We start from the raw sequence: 20962 nt of genomic DNA, 5'->3' as shown, positions 1-20962 counted from the left end.
GGAATTTTTAAAATATCAAAGGTTCTTCCTGAAATATATTGAATTTTTACTATACTTGACGATATTATTATTACACACACCAGGCTACTCTTTGCATTGAAACCAATCACAAGAAGAAACTCGTAGATATGCTATTATAAGGCGCAGAAGGATGTTTTCAATTAAATTTAGTTTGTGAGGTGTTCCTATATTGACAGTCTTGTAAGTGCACAAACAGTTGACAATTTAATGCTTGCATTAGGCTATGAACACAATGCACAAGAATAGCGTCTTTTCGTTGGTTCTTCGAAAAATGAGATTAAAAGCAATTTTATAGACATCGGAAATGTTTACCCTTCAGTTTCTGTTCAATATGCTATTCACACGATGAATGTTATGACAATTCAAAAACGCAAATACAGTTGACCAGTGAAATGGCAGCATTTATCTGAAACTAACCAATCGTAAGCAGCCTAGAAATTCTTCATGTGAAAATAATGCGCTATGCTGGAAGCCCCGAACAGCTGGTGTGATCACATGAAAGTCGTACGAACAGCCTGCGCTAAATTTCTGTTGAATTGATGTCCAATAATGATTGGACTTATTTGCTCATTCTCAAATAAAGCCACAAACCTGAAGTTAGCTCCAGACTTGGAGTGGGGTGCTTTTTCAGTAGTTATGATCTTCAAGTGTTTTTTTCATTTAAATATACATATTAATTTAAAGTGTGAACCTAACCTACTAATTCAGCACTAACTGCCTTTAATTTAATTCGGTAAAAGATGAATCTAAGGCTAACTTCGGTGACATACGAGAACTGGTGTTGAGATTTTAAAATATACCTACGGTAGAACCGGCTTCAAGACACGTGTTTTCTAACCAATAGGAACAGACAGTAACACAACTTTGCTACTACCGTTGTATGGAATCATCATAGCCATGAACAATAAAGGTCTTGATTCTAATAAGTTAAACAAAAATTTACAACACCTTTTGAAATACATACAGAAAAAAGAATATTAAAATATTCTTTAATAACTTGAAGTAAACGTTCAATAAACCTTCTTAAAAGATGCAATCAACCAAAAGCGTTCTCATGTGGGTGCTAAACGTCTGCTACGTACAACAAAATAAAATAAAAGCTGAAACGCCATATTTTTGTTGAAACTAAAATAATTCTTTTAAAGTCTAAACATTTCAACTTCATGAACTTGTATTAAATCATATAACTACTTGTAATAGTCTGTGATTCTCAGTCAGACTGAGTACTTCAATTTGCCGTGTTTATTGAATGGTAGGTAGTAAATCTCCCCTCGATTCCACAATAATAGTTGCAAATGATCTTCAAAAAGCATGTCCTGTATACGAGTTACGATTTGCAAGCTTCAGAAAAATAGCTATTATTTTTTTTATTGTGATACCCGTAATAAAGGCGGCGATCTTTTGCAGCTGACGGACAAATGGGTATAATTTCCATAAAATTTCAGGTCGACTAACAACGAATCCTCCGTTGTACGCTGTTTTCATCAATGACGCTCCTGAATCTTCTATATGTTCTAGTGTCATCTGGCTCAATTCACGAGTTCGGTATGTTCGCATTTGGCAATATTCGAATAATTAATGCTGAATGCACTTCTAACAACGTCATACATTGTGTTCAATTCCAGGTATAAGATTTAACCAGGAACAGATTCTGTTAATTAAAAATATACCTAGTGGTTGCGAAATTTCAGTGTCACAAAGTGGTCAAAGTACACATTAAAATTAATTTACTTCTCTTATATTGGTTGTAGGAAAAAAATGTATTATTTACACTTATATGTATACTAGGGTGATTCAAAAAAAAAAAAATAATTTTTTTTTTCGTGCAAAGAGGTTCAAAAGTTTCTTTTCAACGTAAAAAAATACCAGTTAAAATTTGAGCTCTTAATATTAATATTAAGACCGTCCGCATCGCGTTTTTCTATTTCCCATAAGAATAACATGGGAAAATTTTTGTTTGCACCTTCTGATTTTTATTGCTAGCCCGTCGTGTGTCGTGAAAAAAATTCAATCACATATTTTTATAGAGAATTGAACGCTCTACAAAAAGTGTCTCCTATGATTGTGCGAGAAACCTGATAGTTGAAGAGTTATTTTAGGCTAAAGTTAAATTTATCCAAATTTTGACGTTTTTGATGCATTACAATAAATTTGATGGTCTTATTGGAATAAATCACCACAAAAATTGATACACATTTTAAATTTAGTTTTTTAAACAGTAATTGTTTATAATTTTATGCTATAATAAGGCCAGTAAAACTCTTTCCGAACATTTTCAGCATCAGTGGGTTAAAAAATCATAGTCAGGTTTCTCGCAAAATCATAGGAGACACTTTTTGTAGAGCGTTCAATTCTCTATAAAAATATGTGATTGAATTTTTTTCACGACACACGACGGGCTAGCAATAAAAATCAGAAGGTGCAAACAAAAATTTTCCCATGTTATTCTTATGGGAAATAGAAAAACGCGATGCGGACGGTCTTAATATTAATATTAAGAGCTCAACTTTTAACTGGTATTTTTTTACGTTGAAAAGAAACTTTTGAACCTCTTTGACACGAAAAAAAAAATATTTTTTTTTTGAATCACCCTAATGTATACAGCAAAAATCAGTTTTAACATCCTATGTGATTGTTTTCACTTCACATCTTGCATTAAAATCTGCCACCGTCTTTTCCTTTGTTCCAATAAGTGACTATACTTTTATCGTACAGTGGCAACAAACGTATTATAAATCTGTTACATAATTTTGTTCTAAGATAGTAAACAGCAGAGTAATCTGCTTCAAATACAACTTGTGACACAAGCTGTATAGCAGTTTATTTATCTAACGCAAGCACACTAGCTCGTCATGAAATACTGCTATAGATGGAATAATTTCAGGTAGGATTCTACAACTTAAAATCTATTGATTTGTCAAATTTTATCGCAACTAATTTCCCGTTATTTCGAAAGGAGATCATAGTTTCATAGTAAAGATTACCTTATCATAATATACAACAATGAAACTATTGCGAATGAAGGAATGTAATACTCTTGTAATTCTAGTAAGTGTGTATTATCCTCAAGCAGAAGCACCTTAACTTTATACTGTCACATTGTGCAAACAAACGTAAAATTTAATCGGAGAATAAACACGTCGCTGGTTAAAACAGTCAAATATTGCGTAGAGATTTCATTTAACTGGTACTTCATACTAGTTTTTATGTTTTTAAAAGCGCCTTGAACAAATAATTGTCGAAATTGTATTATATTATTATTTAAATGCGAGGATTAGGTAATAAGGTCAGAATTACAAAAAATGTTGGTCCCCCCTTATTTATTAAAAAATTAAAAATTATTAAACTTATCGTAAAATAGTAAATCGCTAATCAAAATTTATGTGCTTATTTATCCTCTTTAAAAACTTGACGTTATTGCAAAATTTTGCTAGATAAATCATATTTCAAAAGTGCAACATATCATGGCATTTGCGGTTTATCAGTGCACGCATATTTTTTGAATTATTTATACAGGATGTGGTAATGAACGAAGCAATTTATTTTATTAACTACAGCAAAAACAGTTTATCTCATTTTCCTTAAATTCTGAGAATACCTACACTATTGTTATTAGTACTACACTGTACTTATCCGAATATATATATTTTGGGACGTGACAATATTTGTCCCTACTAAAAATTTGATGCCGTATCACAAAATTGCATTAAGAAAAACTTTCTTTCATTGCCTACAGTTTAAAAATCCACACCTATTTTTATTTTAACTTATGAAGAAGTTATCACAAAAAAGAAAAATAAAGCCGCAAATTTTATAATTTGTTTGAGAAGCTAGATTTCTTTGATTGTGCTTCAGGTGCGGGGGAAGTTTTTTCTAAACAAGTTTACAGTAATTTTTAATTAAATATAACCGTCTTTGAAAATTAATTACATAATTTTTTTATTTAGGAGGGCACATTTTAGCACCTGTCAATTGAATGGTATTTTAATGCTTATATAGATTACAAATTATTTTGAGTTTATTCTTCCATTCATTTAAAAAATGAATGAAATTCTTTCATGTTTATAATTAAAAAAAGTTTTTATTTGCTTTACGACTAAGCATGAACCGGACATGCAAAATTGTTGTTATAATAATGTTACCAACATGTGTTTTATAGTTTTAATGGTACCTAATCATAATAACTACCTCTGTTTAACTGTTAAATAGTTCGTTAGTAGTTAACAAATATTTTAAGTTTATTATAATTAATTGAGGACACTAATTAATTAGCTTTAAATTTTAAGTGTTCAAAATGCTTTCCCCACATTGCACAAAGCTGCAAAAATTATTTGATGACACTCCCAAATGATTGTTTCCCTTAATTCTTACAAAGATTCTGGCTAGTTAAGTCGTCCACCGATTTAATGTGCCAAAAAAAACAAGTTACGTGAGATCTGGTGACCCCGCTGGTCATTTTACAGATTCGAAAACTGATTATTTAAAAAACTCGTAACTAAATTTTTGACTAAACATCAGAAATTATATAGTTTTTTGAAGAAGCGGGATTTGTTAGTCCACTTTCAAATTTAAAAAACCATCCCCTTCTGAAGTGTGCATGTTACGCTACTGACTGAGAGTTCGGTGTCAGATTCTGATGATTCACCATATTGAACTTGAAATGATCCATCTCTAAAATCCACAAAAGCAGTTCTACAAATACGTTAAGACTGGTTTTCGTGCATTACACCCCCTCCTAGCCCCCTCGGTGATACATTTCGAGTCTGGGAGTTCCAAGAACCGAGTGGTCCGATATTTCCAAGAGATTCGCCAACAGATTTTTTCCAAGAAATATCGATTTTTCGGAATAAGCAACTCGTCTAAATTTAACTCCGTGAAAATCTTGTTGTAAAAATCAAATTTGACATTTTTTAAATAACTCTGCGTCGAAAGAATCACAAATACCAAAAACTTCACATGGGAGTTCTAAATAACTTCACATCAATTTTTTTAACAATTAACAAACTTCCAAATAATTTCTGAAGTCGTATAATGCATTAAAATATCTTTCAAATGAATGAATTGTCTTGTCATTCCAAATTTTTTGCGGGTGGGGACCAATGGGGCAACATTTCAAAATTAAGTTTAACATCAAAATGTTTCCGTCACAATTTTATTTTGTTTCATTTAGCTTTCGTTTTCAGTTTCCTCGTTTTCTTCTATTTCATCGACCTCTTCTTTACTTTAAAATGCATTCTTCTTCAAATTTAATAATTAGGCAAACGGCAACAGTAAATAGTAAAATTTAATATCATGTAATTTTGTATTTTGATTTTATAAGCTGTTTACCCAGTTATCTGGTACAGGTTTAAAAAAAAATTAATTCAAAACTAAATAAATGTTTAACAGGTACTGAAAGACATTTTATTTCCCGAGTGTAAGCTAAGGAAGTATAGTAATCGAATCCGTTGCCACTTTTTTGTTTTCACGACCTCTGGAGTACGAAAAAAGTGGTCTCCTGTTTCCGTCTGTCTGTCTGGCGTCTGTATCGATTTTTATTAGAAATGTAATCTCCGAAACTGCTGGACCGATTGTTGTCAAATAATTTTGTATGTATATTAGAAATATCATGTAGATGGTTAAATGCTACCCAAAATTTGGTTAATCATCTCCACCAATAATTTGATTACGTCATCTCAATGAACCGTATTTTTAAAAATGAGTTGAATGTTATACAAAAATATTTTCCTATACTTTTAGTATACGAATCCGCTTTCAGTTTTTTCGCTTGACATTCAAATTTTCGCAAAAATATTCGCAAGGTATAATAACGTTATATTTCCACCATCGGACAGAAGTCCCCGTGGCGCAGTTGCTAAGTCGGGAATAAGAAGACCTGTGGCGAAGCCGTGTGACATGTGGTAGTGGGTTCGATGCTGAACTTGGCCATTTACTTTTTTTTCTTGCATTGGTAATACTGCGACTCCTTTTCTTTTGTGCTATGACTAGTACTATCCATGTTGATGACGCCATTACAAATTTTTTTGGTCAAATTAAGAACGAGTCACCCCCTTTTCTCGAAAATGTGAAAAACACGTCTTTATAATAATAATAATAATGAAAAAATAAGGATTGTAATATTCAGAACATTTTGTTCGATTGTGGTTTAATTAATAATTTTAGTCCTGTGTTTTGAGACGACAAACTCATTCAAGTCAAACTAACTTCTCCGTGACACTCTTTCGATGTATAAACATCAATAAACACTTGAGCTTCAAATTTCTATTACCTAGTGCTGAAAGACATTTTATCATGTTACTTATGTGTTTCAAATACATAAGTAACATGATAATATAAATACATACAAGTAAAAAGGTTATCAGAAAACATTTTTTTTTTTATAATTTTTCAAAGACGCGAAATTTGTTGGACTGTTTTTTCTCTTTTTTTTTTCTCGCGCTGTGTATTATCTGTATTTATTATTATGAAGTTAAAGTTTGTTGATATTGCTAAGAGACAATTTTTTCCATTTTTTCATTTTTTGTACAATCCACTGCAATTTGCGCCCCCACGGCGCAGGGGATGCCGCTGATTTTTACTTTATAGAGGTTATCATAAAACAAACATCGCAAAATCTCATTTTATAACTTTTCAAAGAAGCGGGATTTGTTGAAGTTGTACTTCAGGAGAGAGGGAAGTTCTGTCGAAATAACCTTCGACCAATTTTTCTTATCTTAAGTATCTTCGTGCTTACTCTAGTATGTTCTGTTCTCAAATAATTTTGTTCCGACTAATAATAATTTCCTTGTATTTTTTGTAGGTCTCGTTGCGCAACTGCCGCCTCATGTGGTTCCCCGAAATTCGCCGCTTTTGCCCGAGCACGCCCGTTCTGCTCGTCGGCTGCAAGAACGACCTCCGCTACATGTACAGGGACGAGGCCTACTTGAGCTACTTCAGAGACAGAAGTCCCTTCGTGCGAGCCACCCGCAAGAGCGACCTCGTGATGCCGGACGAAGCCCGCGACGTCGCCCGCGAGCTGGGCCTCTACTACTACGAAACGTCGGTACTTACGTATTACGGAGTTAACGAAGTGTTCGAAAACGCCATCAGGGCCGCGCTGATCGCGCGCCGCCAGCAGAGGTTCTGGATGACCAATCTCAAGAAGGTCCAGCGCCCCCTCCTGCAGGCACCCTTCAAGCCGCCGCCGCCCATGAAACCCGAGGCCCTCGTCGTCACCGGCTCCTACTCCGACCATATGCACCAGCTGTATCTAGGCCGCGCTCACACCGACATCGTGCTCGTGGTGGGCTCGGTGGGGTTCCCCGCGCACCGATTCGTGCTGGCGGCGTGCAGTCGGGCCTTTTACCGCCTCCTCGCCGCCGACTTGATGGCCCGCAGCACGAGCGACTCGAGCATGGTGAGCTCGCTGGGCGACTTCGCCGACGACACGGAGTGCCTGGTGCGGGCCGAGCAGAAGACGTGCAAGAGGCGGGCGAGCTGTCAGGCGCTGCCTTCGGCGAGGGAGCTCGACCATCCGGCTTTCCACTGCATAAGGTACCGACACCTGGTGATATTAAGATATTATGGATCGAGTTGTTATCAGGTGCAGTAAGCACCTACACATAAGCAACAAGTACTCAACATGTCGAAAATCTCGAGTGACCACTTGTTGTGTATGCAAACGTACGACCTTGATTGCCGTTCGCCTCTCTTTAATCATTTCTATTTTTAACTTGGTACCTTTCCTACGAAGATAAATACTTTAAATCATCCAATTTTACATTTTATCTGATAATGAGAGATTACGCAGCAAACTAATACGATAGTAATATTGATTTTAGATGGCAGACTGTTAATTAATTTTTTTATCATGCCATCCACAAAATTGATGACGCTTGTAAAAAAGCTTTAAATAAACCTGTATCGAAAGTTACACTTGTACAAGAAGGCTTTAAAGAATACCAGTAAATTAGTTGGGTCGAACCGATAGACAAGGCCTGCAAAAGCATGTTTTGGGCAACTCCAGCAACAATTTGATGGCGTTATTTCAAAAATTTTGCGAAGTAAATCGCATTTAAATTTGATAAAATAATATACTTCTAGACCTCTGTTTTATGAATCCGCCTTTGTATTTTACTTTAGACGTCCAGATTTTTGAAACAAAATCACAATTTTATTATAACAGTATTTTACAATTCAGTGTAGAAACTGCAATACCACAGGCTCTGAAATCTTCCAAAGGTTTTAAATTTATCTTTTTTTAAGTGTTTATCGTCTGTTTACTATTTTATTAGATAAATAATTTCCGAAACTACCAACTATTTTGAAATTTTCCCCGATTTGTCCTCTCATTGATCATCTCTATTTTTAACTTAATAGGGCTTTCCATAAAAAATAAGTTTAGAAAATCAAATTTTACAGTTTATCTGAAAGATTACACCACAAACTAAGATAGTAGTATTGATTTTATATGCCAGAACATTAATTACATTTTTTATCTTGCCATTCAGAAAATTGATGACGCACCTAAAAAAGTTTAAATAAATCTATCGAAAGCTACGCTTGCACAGGACGTTCGAAAAAGTGACTACAAATTGATTTATTTATTTTATCGCAGAAATATCTCAAACATGATTTTCAAAAAAAATAGGGAGCATATTTTAATGTAGGAAGGACTTCCTCATTTATGAGGATTGCCATTAGATTTTTTTCTTAAGATCGAAATTTGAAAAGATAACACAGATAACGCAGACTGAACTTTCCTAGCCTCTCTAATACAGTGAATTAAACAAATCCTGTTTCTTAGCTAAATTATAAATATTAATATATGTCGTTTTTTTTTTATTTAATCAAAAAAATTAATTTTTCAGTTGAGATAAAAAGGTAGTGCCATTTGCCTTCTTCGTTCCTGAAGCAGAACCAATACCCAGAATATGTTTTACAGAACTTTTAATAGTTCTGAGACATTAGTTACTCTTTGCTGGAGATAAATATTTTAAATTTATTGGCCCTAATAATATTGTGCGTTGCCAAAAAATTATGTAAGATAATCGCAAAAATATATCGATTCAAGCATTGATATTTTTTATTCAATACAGAATCCATCGCACGGCGTAATTTTCAACAAATATTTATCCCATGATTTTACTTTCTGCATCATCTGCACCAGGACAATTCATAATTCATTCACTGTTTTTGTAAATCGTAAACAAACTTTTAAGACATGTTCTATTCTATAATCACAAATTTCAAAAAAGTTCGTTACGTAATAGCAACGATAAATTATAAAATTTGATTGTTTAAAGTATTTTTTAAGAAAGTACGTATTCGTGAAGTTAAAAATAAGAGTGAATTATTAGTATTACACAGATAAGAAAGCACGTGATGCTGGACATCTTAAGTGGGATTTAGATACTTAACGAATTTTGGAGAGAATAAAAAATGCTTAGTGTTTTAACATCTGAACTTAACAAAAAACAAGAAATAGCTAAAAGCATAAAAAGTTAAACCTTCTTCAGACTAATGTGTAAAACTTTATTTCTTATTTCGAGGATATTCCGTTAAAATCCATTACTAAATTTATACTCAAAAGACAGACGTCTTAAGTTTGGAGTAGCACAAGGGTACAAGATTTCCCCGTGATCCCTCTTTTTGCCTGCTTTTGTCAATGATATTCCTCGTCATTCAAATTCTTGCTACTTAATAATGTGCAAATGAGATTAACATTTTGTGACTGTACATCACAACGCCACTCATAAATATTTGCAAAAAAAACCTTCCATAGTTTTAAAGGGTATCTTTAAAAGAAGGCCGCATGTAATAAACCGCTACAAAAGTGGTACTTTAGCTTACAGAAAAATTTTATTCCCTTTGAATATAAAGTGAACAATAGAATCCTCCACAGGCAAGCCTGGTATTGATTAATCTGGCGAACTTAAGTGCATTATTATCTTTCATCGTAAATTGTCTTTTTTTAACCCATATAAATCAGGTTAGGATTTTTATAAAAAATTGTATTTGAAAGCATTTGTTGATTAGAGAAGCCTACATTATTCATTTGAAATGTATGCATATAATGCACGTTTGCAAAATATCTTCACGTTTTTGAGAAGGTGACATATTTAATCGATTATCCGCTTGTCTTACTGTTTCAAAGGTAGTGTAAGTGGATCACGTTGCCACAATATAGTCTCTTTCTCTTTGTTTGATGTATTTTTTCCTATCACGTCGAAGTACTGGGCGACTGATTTCCTTTGTCCTGTAGATTATAATAAATCTTTTATGTAGCACTAATTAGTGTAAATTGAATAACACATTGAAGTACATATTTGCTGTTTTGTTTTTGTTCTTCTAAATATTATGTAATCACAGGTGGCTCTGCAGAATATTTTTTAATAACTGCTATATTTACTTAGTACGTAATGTTGTCGATTCCCCTCTTCCACCTCTTAAACATACGTATTACATTCTCCTTTGTTTATTTTGTCGCACAATTGTGTTCTCTGGAGCAACGAAAGTTTTCTGCATTGTTAGCCCTTTTTTATGCACCAGAGACCAGGGTTAAAAGAAATCGCCTGTTATCACTTCATACAACAAGGTACATGCTAATATGTACTACTTTTTTGTATTCTCGGGATTGTCGGACTTAATAAATACAATAATTAAAAAATCGCCGTAATTCTGAACACATTATAATATCGAATACGTATAGTCAACCGTGCAATTTTGAGTTCCCGAACTTGAGTTAGAGAAGAGTAGGGTCCATTTAATGAATGACTAATGTCGTGTTTTTTACTCCCTTAGAGTAAGCTAAGTTGATCGAGTCAATGGGACGACTGGCTACTTTTATGATTTCTAGACGTTTATGACCCCTAGAGTACGAAAAAATAGGTCTTCCGTTTCCATCTGTCTGTATGTCTGTCGTCTGCCCGCTTTTTTATTAAATAAATAATCTCCGAAACTACTGGACCGACTGTTGTCAAATTTTATATGTACATTATATGGTTAATTAATTATGTATCAGTCCTGTCCTCTCTGTGTTAACGACACAGAATTAATCAAATTTCATTTTCTTTTAACCGCTGCTGCTTGTAATCTGAACGTGCTAATAATAGTCGAATTCTTTCGAAATATAAACATAAACAATCAAAGTGTCAACGTTAAACATATATTGAGAAATTGAAAATGTCTACATTTTTTCGCGTTATTTATCTGCTTTAAATATATTTAATATTGTCCACACTTGGAATTTGGGGCTAAATGGGTGTTAGTTACGCCACTGGTTCTTACTTTATAGAGATTATCACAAAAATGGAAACTCGCAAAATTCAAATTTCAACTTCGACCAATTTTTTCGACGTCCCAGAGCTTCTAGAATGTGAAAAAGTAGATATTCCGTTTCCATTTGTTAATTGTTGTTGGACTACTGGTTGGCAATTTTATAAACGTGAAGTAAGCTTTGAAGAGACTGACACATGAGCGTATTTTCAGATCACCGTATAGATAGTAAAAAGCGCTAAGTAAAATTTGTGTATTTATTCCCATTAAAAATTTGATGATGTCATCTTAATATTTTAGGAAGTAAATCCAGTTTAAAATGTACAAAATAATATTCTTTTGATGTACGATTGATACATTATTATTTTTGACTATGTAATCAAAAATTCACAATTTATTTTAGACGCTATGATTGATCCAAAATTTTGCACACACTTTAAGATTATCGTGACACATTGTCTAGTCATCTCTCCCAAAAACTTGGTGACGTCATTTTAAAATTTTAGAAAGTAAATTTCACTTGAAGAGTGTGAATGAAATAAATTTACATATCAAAATTTTCTGATAAAATGAACTTGTTTAATTGTAATTCAGGGGCAAGAAAATTTCTGTCTGAATAACTTTAGACCAGTTTTTGTGTCCCTGAGTTATTAGACATTATATGTTTTTTAAGCCAGCGTTTCGCCGTATTCACCGTTTCCTTCAGGATTTGTTGTAAATACATCAAACATATAATTAACTTCGCAATTTTTTAACTTAAAATAACGAGCACAGGTTTTAAAATAACGGCGAAGTAAATTATATCTATGTTTAGAGAGAACAAAACCCAAAATTCATGACTTTCTTCAAGGAACGTGCAACCTGAAGGCCAAACCGTGGTCACCCTTAGCAAGCTGGTGACTCCTGGAGCCATGCACCAGTGCTTGCAGTTCGCCTACACGGGGACGATCGACCGCAGCGCCCTCAACCTGCAGGAAACTAGAGAAGCCGCGGAGTTCCTGGAGTTGCCACAATTACTCGTTTTGCTCACTAAACACCCGTTCGTCGGCCCGGATCACCCCGACGAAACCTACGAGAACTTCTTGAAACGCAGACTCCAGGACATCTGCCTGGACCAGGGCTTGTTCGCCGACGTCATCTTCGAGCTGGACGACGGGGCCTGTGCCGCACATAAGGCCATGCTGGCGGCGCGCTGTGACGTCATGAAGGCCATGTTCAGCGGGGATTTCCGGGAGAGTCAGGCCAAAGTTGTAAGTTGAATTAAGCCAGAATTCGTGAGTGAGAGTAATTTCACTCGGCGGATTTCCAGATCGAGTTTCCCGGAGTGCGGGAGTACACGTTTCATAAGCTCCTTTGCTTCTTGTACACCGACGAAATTCCAGCGGTGTCTGCTGTGAGATGTATTAATCTATTGGAATTAGCAAATCGGCTGTGTTTACCAAGACTTGTCAATTTGGTTGAAAAAAGAGTCATCGAAGATTTGGAGTGTTTACAACCGTCTGAAGCTATTGAGCAATGTTTACGGTTATTGGAACCCGTCAAGGTAATCATACTAAAGCGTTGTAGAGGCGTCTTTTTCTAGCGACGACAGGGGTTTTATTGCAGGATGAGTTTACCGGTTGATCCAAACACGTACTGATGGAAGTGGGAGGGTTTACTTTTACGTTTAGGGCTATAAGGAAGGACTCCAATACCACATTTTAACTAGATAAATATTTAAATAAATTAAATTATTACAGTTTGCTGGACCGACTTGTCGTCTACGTACATAAAACCCAATGATTTATTTCCACCATAAAATACAGTGTATTCTCTTTTAATGTCTCGGTAGCAAATTTTAAAACCACCCCTTTATACCTTTTAGACTTTATACAACTCTTATTTCCCAGATGATGCTTGTTCAATAATACAGGGTGTCTCAAGGGGTGATGAAAGATTACGCATTATCCACATATTTCTACTGATTTAGATGGTTATTAAAAAGGGAGAAAATGTTATCAGACATCATAATCTATAGTTTTCAAAATATTTGTATTTCCGTGTAAAAAATTGTCATATTTAAAAATTCTCAACTCCGCTATATTTAAAGATGGTGGTCTAAAATCTCACTTGATTTTCAGTTACTTTGCCTTGACAAATGTATAAGAAATTGAAGAGAGTTTTAAATTTTTGTACACAGAGATAAAATTTACAGTATTCTCATACGTTTCAAGTGGGACACCTGTAGTATTTTATAACAAGCTTATCTCTAAGTAAGCTTTTTCTTTTAATATCAACATTATGAAAATGTATTTAAAAATTTTTTGAAATTATTTTCATACTTAATCCCCAACCAACCTGGTATCTAAAGAAATTTAATTTAGTTCGAAATTGTCCTAAAATGCAGTTCTCATTTGATAAATATGAGAAAATTGCCAGTTGGCTGCGTGAGTTGCTACGTCTCCCCGTTACGGGATATTTAATATATCTTCACAATATTATCATCTTCATTATGAACAGGCTTGTATGTAACGTGTCCACAACTTTCTCTAAATAACGCAAGGACAGATGTTTAAAAACAGTTCATCATTATCTCCTTTCTATTATCTTTATTACCCACAACACCGAAACCAGACAAAATATTTGCCAACACGTTTCGCCAACCACGGTGGCATCTTCTAGACAAACCTAATTGTTTCTTGGACAAAAGCTGCCTTTACTGCATCTCATTTTCGACAAAAAAAAATCCCCATTTTGTAAGCTGAAAACAGTGGCGCAAACGGCGTTCCGAAATTTCCATAAATAATTGAGATATTGCTTATTAAAAATACGTAGACGAAATGAGAAGTTTCAACAACATTTTAAAAAGATGATAAATTGTTAAAAAAAAAACTCTTGTGTTATATAGACGAATTTCTGGACAGGTTATATTTAATAACAGTGGAGATTTTACATTGTGAAAATGCATCTTCTGAATCACGCCCTTCTTATAAATAAGTTTAAACCTTGTTTGATTTTGGTATAAGTATATTAACAATTTTTTTCAATAGTCCTTAGATATAGATATTTATCCTGATAAATATCCTCTTACAATCCATTGACGCATTTGCATAAATTTCCGTCATCAGACCATCGGGATACTTTTATACATAAAGAAAAGATGCATACTGAAATTTTGGTGGTACTCATAACGTTATTTTTGTAACCACTCGAATAATTGTATTTCCCGGTGAAGTTAAGGACGGTAATAACTGTATAAACACACTCTAAATGACACTGTACCAGGAGCAGGCAGTATCCCATGCTAGGGGCGTACTTTTAAAATTTAAAATTCGTATTCACTGCAAAAAAATATTTATTTGCGACATCAATATATAAAGGTGTCCCAAAGCCTAATATCGTGAGAACGGATAGAAATATTAAAATTCTGTGAACGCCATTGTTTTTGGCTTGAAGGGGGAAGATTAATTTAGTACGCAAATCTATATTTTTACTTCCTGAGCGTAAGTTAAGGAACTATTGTAATCGGGTCCATCGGGCGACTCGCTACTGTCATGTTTTCTAGACGTTTCTTGACCCCAAGAGTACCAACAAAATTGATCTCCCGTTTTCGTCCATGTGTCTGTATATCTGCTGTCTATCCACATTTTTATGAGAGGATAATCTGCGAAACTATCGGACCACTGCAGCCGCGGTCATGGAAAACTAGGTAGTTTAAATTAATGTTTTGTGTGACAAAGCAAATATTTTTTTCAAATCAGGAAGGAGCGTACATACAAATTGCTATTTAAATAAATAAATAAATATGTCAAGTGGTAAAACACTAACCGGAATTTACCTAATCATCCCTACCAACAATGTGATAACATATTTTCAAAATCTTTCAACGTAAGTAGGATTTAAATTTTATAAAATAATATACCCCTATACTTATAGTTAATGAATCCGCCTTGAGATTTTCCCCGAGGGTTCCTACTTTTCGCAAAAAAATCGAAGTTATACAACAACTTTTATGCATGAAGTGTTCGCCTTCGGATTTGTAACGTGAAAATCGCGCACGTTCGAATATGGCATGGGGGTTTTTTGTTCATTGCGATTATCTATATTTTTTTATTGATCAAATCTCAATAACGGTAAACCCGAGTGTTTTATCATGCAGTTCACCCTGCACGTGCCGGAATTGACATAGTTTTTCCTTGCCGAAATAATATCGATCGGAACATTTTCATGTGAGAAAACTCACAAAAAATGCAGCCTTGCTCTTTATCAATGCATCCATAATTTTGGGGCAGTTGTTAAGTGCACTCCAGACCAGATATAAAGAAGTCAACCGTGGTGTTTCATAACAATGCGTTCGAATCATAATCAGTGGCTAAATATGGGTGATTAAATTCTGATACATTAATGAATTCAGAAAAACAAGTTCTACAAGAATCTCTAAAATATATTGTGTCATTAAAAAAAAAGTTGGATGTCTTTCAGCTTCTTACTCTGTTACTAGTATTATCTATATTTTCTATTTTAATGTATAGAGGTTAACACAAATAAAAGTTCGGAAAATCTTTTTTTTATTTTTCAAGGAAGCGATATTTAGTATGTTAGGGATATCGTGTAGATAGATGGTAAAACGCTAGCCAAATGTGTCTCAGCATCCCCAACAACAATTTGATAATGTCATCTCAAAATTTAGCTTGGTAAATACCACATAAAGTTTTATAAAATAACATAATCTTATACTTGTGGTTTTTGAATCCGCCTTGGAGTTTGTATCCAAATTTTCCGACAAAAAGCTAAATTATATCTGTAATAACATTTTATACCACTATAAAATCAACTCTAGCATAACGTTGTATCTACGTACTGAAAGTGTGCTAATAACGTGTAGGTTCGATCTCCTCATGAACCTTTTTTTTTTCTTACACTGTGACTGATATTATCTATATTTTTTAACTTTCAGGGGTTGTCATAAAATAAATAAAACTTAAAATAAAAATTAAAAATAAAATTTTAACATTTTTCGAAGAAGCTGGATTTTTTGGACTGTACTCAAGGACCCTTGGACGAATTTTTAATCTAATTTCTTCGTCGAAAATAATATCTACATGGTTGACCGCTATAACAATATTTCACATTTGAATCTGATTATCACCTGCGGAACTAATCACATTGGAATATCTTTCTGGAAAAATATCAGATGTATAAATTAAAAATAATAAAGGTGCCAAGACAGAGCCTTGAAGAACTCCACTTGTGATAGGCAAAACAAGAATAAGAGCCATTTAATTTAACCATTTGATAGCGATTAGATAAGTAGCCACTAAAACATAAGAGAATTATCTATCAAGTGTTAACTAGTTAAAAAAATAAATAAATAAAAACTAACGGCGTACTGCCTTAATCTTTTACGTTAACCAAGATAGACTAACACACTTTATTTCGTAAAATTCGTTAAGTAGAACAATTCTATAAAATATGAAATACGTTTTTTGCAGTTTGTTGAAATTGGTTTTTCAACTACTTACTTGAAATCCACAGTGGAATAGTAATAATTATTTCGACAAAGTCAAGAGCGAAAAAATCGGATTCAAAGAAATTGCGAAATTTCACTCACAAAAATGTTTTCAAGAAAATATAAAAAAATAAAACAGTGTGAGACTCATCAGCTTTTCTTACTTTGTGATCGACATGGACAATGCTCCATCAAATTCGCAACTACACTGACCGGCAAAAAAACCGGCCACCCTAAAAAATTTCGCAAGACCAAACTTTAAAAATTATTAATTTAACTAATGATCGTTATTTTATTAAAGAACCATTCACTATTGATACATGGTGTATAAATTGCCCAAAAAAAGAAGACAAATTAACGCAGAATTAAATTTAATTTAACAAAATAACAAAAACAGAGCGATAATTTGAGAGACGTGTGTAAAAATTAACGGCATTGTTTTCGCGTGAAAACGTTTACTAACTGCCAAAACTTATATTCAAATGACGAAAAACACTGTTTGCAACAACACCCTCCTTTATTGTTTTAATTAAGGAAATATCGTACTTGGTATGCTTCTGTTATTTTGTTAAATTAAATTTAATTCTGCGTTTATTTGTCTTCTTTTTTATGCTAATTTGTAGATCATGTGTCAATAGTGAATGGTTCTTTAATAAAATAATAATCACTAGTTAAATTAATAATTTTTAAAGTGGTTTTGCGAAATTTTTTATGGGTGGCCGGTTTTTTTGCCGGTCAGTGTATTTTAAAAAATTCAAATGTCTATGGTACACGAGTATAATAGCACATATCTCGTCTGTATTGCAAATTTCACATAAAAATTTCATTTTATATTTTGCTATTTTGTAAATAATAATCGTTTGCCATTTATTTATACCCCCCATATTTTCACCAAAGGCTATAAACGGCACGTCACTAATCTTACTACTGTGCCTTCCAACAAAAATAACGTTCTGAGTATGCATGTATTATTTACGAACGAGAAAACTATTTATTGTTTAACAACAAAAGTTTTCCTTTGATTACAAATTAACCATATTGTATTAAATTACGATAAATCCTAAATTCCCCTTTGATTTCAAACACAAGCGACCTAGATATCACGTGAACAAATATGCATACGCGTAATTTTATTTTCTGTACTGACAAAACACATTGTAAATTACGTGTCATTAAAGGTGATTATAGAGTGACGCCGAAATCCCCAAGGTGAAGTTATGAATACAGCCGTCAAGACCTCAAACATACAGCATATACACATTTGGCATGAGTCTTACGAACACTCTCTGTAATTACTTGATCGTTAAATAATAGCTACAAACACATGTTTTTATAGTTTTTACAACTCATTCGGTGTCTGTTAACACACATATGACGTCATACTATTAAAAAATTTGTTCGGAACTGCCGTCAAACGATCACTTTTCCCATATTTCTTCCTTAAGAGGACAGACATTTAATTAGTATTGTTGAAAGTTCAAGGTATGCTTCATCATTTAATATGCAGATTTTTTAAATTTAAATATTCGCACGAGAAGTAAGCATAAAATTCAATTTCCAATCAATGTAGAAGTTTGAAAAGTCATCTTGAGATAATTTTTCAAACATAGGCTAAATACTGTGCGATATATTTTTCATCATTTATTTAACGTTGTTTCCAATGGTCTTCAATACGGTAAACCGTGATCATTTTCACACATTTATTAAATATTTACCGTAGGTACAAACAACGAATACATAGTAGGTACCGCGTTCAAGATAATAATAAATGTGCATAGTAGATCGAAAGTCAGAATTACAAAACCACAAAGGGCGAGCCAAGCTCGTACCCTTCATTATTTATTTCTTTGACTCTCACCGCCGTAATCTGGTATTCTGTTTAATATTCTCTAATTCCCAGCTCCACAATGGCCACCAACTCGCCGAATGGTGTATGAACCACCTCTGCGTCAACTACAACAAGCTTTGTCGTATGTCGCCCCGCAGTCTCCGCCTGCTCCACCCCGACAACCAGGCGTACCTAGTGGAGCACCGTTGGCCTCCCGTCTGGTACTTGAAGGACTACGACTACTACCAAAAGTGTCTGGCGGAACGCGACAAAGAACTCAAGCCCACAATCAAATCAACATCGGGCTGTCTGTGTTTTTCACGGAAATCCGAGTCAGATCCGGCCCTGTCCTCTAGCCAACTCTGACGCAAAACTCTGTGACTGTTCAAAACAAAGCATTTTACTCATTTCACCGATTCTCTCTCATTATTGTCTTAACATATTCGTAGGATAAGTGCAGTGGCCGCGTTGTGGCGACTCTCGAGATCGTAGCGCGCGATCGAGATCATTCGTAATCGAGCAGTTCTAGGCCAGTGACGCGACACTAAATTTACAACTAAATGTGAAGCAGCTTGTAGCGTGGAAAGTGAAAAGTTGCTTTTTTGTTTCGTATTTGATGAAGCAATGACTTTTTTGGGGTGGCTTTTGCGGTTTTCACGGTGTAAGTGCTAGGCCTAATGTAGTTTTAGATTTGGGCGCTCGATTGCGGGTGGTTTTGGTGGCGCGATTTTTCGTGTGTTGGTGCACCCTGTATACTGCGCGTTAGATCGTAAGCCTTTAAGTATATAAAACGACTAGACTGACCTTGCTCGGGTAGCTACATCATGTGGTAGGTGATGGTAGATGGCTTCGGTCGTGTGTAGCGCAACATCAGTGGCGTACGCTGGGAGAGAAAACAAAAACACCTATTTTTCTACATGTAGACGCGTCAATTTTAGTTCTTAGGGGAAATTAGGTCCGTCTAGTCTTTTCGACTCATTCTATTCAAGAATTTTTCTACTCATGTGCGAATATTGAAGATCAGTGTCTCACTGTCTTTTTATTTATTCGTTTTTAGGACCAACTTCTCGATGACAAGTTAGGTGCTCCCTTTATCAAGCAGACTTGTCATTTTATGTGTTCTCTGATTAATTTTTAAGTTAGTGTGGACTATACAAAGTAGGTTTTAGTTCACTGTATAAACGGCACCACTCGGAAAATCATAGCCTACATTGAAATTTTAACCGTTTTTGCTTTGCTATCTCAATTAGGTAACACCAAAAGGTTTCGTTATAAAATTTATATTCCACCATGCTTACAGCTTCTCGATTAAGCACCACCCTTCAGAACTTTGCACCCACCACTTTCAAAACTTGATGCGTGTGGAATATAGATTTTATCAGGGTTATTTTCCATTTACGTTAAGGCAAAACTATAGGGAGATGTGTAATTAATCCAGAAAAACATCTACCTACTCAACAATCATGTATGTGTGCAATAATTTGCTATTCTAATAAATATTTGTATTAAACTTCATTACTTTTTTATTGCTTAACCTATACATACTTATAATGCTACAGCGAGATTCGTAATCTCAGCCTTCAACTCATTAAAGGTGTCTTTATAATCATCGTGACACCTCACTAAAGCCAACATGCAGCCCCGCATTATACCCATAGCAGCTCCCAGATCCTTCTTACTGGGTACATAAACGTAAGGAATATCTTTATCTTCACATACACCAGGCAAATGGCACATGATGTCAACTGGAGTCACATCTCCGGCAAAAATCACAATTCCTGTCTCGCCCTTCCGGATTCTCTTTTGCACGTCCTTTAACCCATTGCGTACGTAAGTTTTCTGTTTTACGGCTACAAAACAAAGAAACAAATACACCCGAGGATATTCGTTTCTATGCACGTACCTTTTTTAACCAATTTGTAACACTTTTTGGTGAGTTTCTTCGATGCCATTGGTTTAGAAATGGCATTACAATTTTGTACTTTTTCTTCATAGGAGAGTTCTTCGGTAGGGTCTACCTCAGCTGCTTCTTGGGGCTCTGTATTAATTTCGCCCATTTTTTAAAGACACGTGTTGAGATAAACAGAAAAGTGGGGTTAAGAACACAAGCGGCAAAAAACTATGCCAATTTTGTAATTAAGTCGGTTTAATGTAGTGCGGAATATTAAATCTGTGCCAATTTAGCTGAAACACGACGGCAGCACCATACAAATTGCAATTAATGTTAGCTAATTAAAAATGTTCAAAAGTAATAAACAAACATAACCTCCACAACAACCACAACAACCGTTTGACAGAATGACAGACACAGATGACAGATGCTCAGCTAGTGGCTAGTTTAGCAGTGTGAACACCAACCAGTACCAGAA

At 34.5% G+C, this 20962-nt stretch overlaps 2 protein-coding genes across 4 annotated transcripts in view; one reads left to right on the top strand and one right to left on the bottom strand.

Annotated features, from left to right (window-relative positions):
* LOC135125905 (rho-related BTB domain-containing protein 2) overlaps positions 1-20108 on the top strand; it is a 75535-nt gene extending 55427 nt beyond the window's left edge. For all 3 annotated transcript variants that reach the window (XM_064051670.1, XM_064051669.1, XM_064051671.1), the window contains exons 3-6: positions 6821-7554; positions 12128-12527; positions 12587-12820; positions 18666-20108. In XM_064051670.1, coding sequence (XP_063907740.1) covers positions 6821-7554; positions 12128-12527; positions 12587-12820; positions 18666-18959 — 1662 coding nt within the window. In that variant the 3' untranslated portion in view covers positions 18960-20108. The remainder of the gene's footprint in view (positions 1-6820; positions 7555-12127; positions 12528-12586; positions 12821-18665) is intronic.
* Positions 20045-20908, bottom strand: LOC135125906 (H/ACA ribonucleoprotein complex subunit 2-like protein). Its single transcript, XM_064051672.1, has 2 exons — positions 20497-20908; positions 20045-20443 (listed from the first exon to the last, which is right to left on the bottom strand). The coding sequence occupies exons 1-2, from the start codon at positions 20648-20650 to the stop codon at positions 20139-20141; spliced, it is 459 nt and encodes a 152-aa protein (XP_063907742.1). The 5' UTR covers positions 20651-20908; the 3' UTR covers positions 20045-20138.
* Between the last annotated feature and the right edge of the window lie 54 nt (positions 20909-20962).

Source organism: Zophobas morio, unplaced genomic scaffold (genome assembly GCF_036711695.1).
Source record: "Zophobas morio isolate AGI-343-1 ecotype UQ-CSIRO unplaced genomic scaffold, CSIRO_AGI_Zmor_V1 ptg000009l, whole genome shotgun sequence".
NCBI lineage: Eukaryota > Metazoa > Arthropoda > Insecta > Coleoptera > Tenebrionidae > Zophobas > Zophobas morio.
This window is presented reverse-complemented; position numbering and strand designations above follow the sequence as displayed.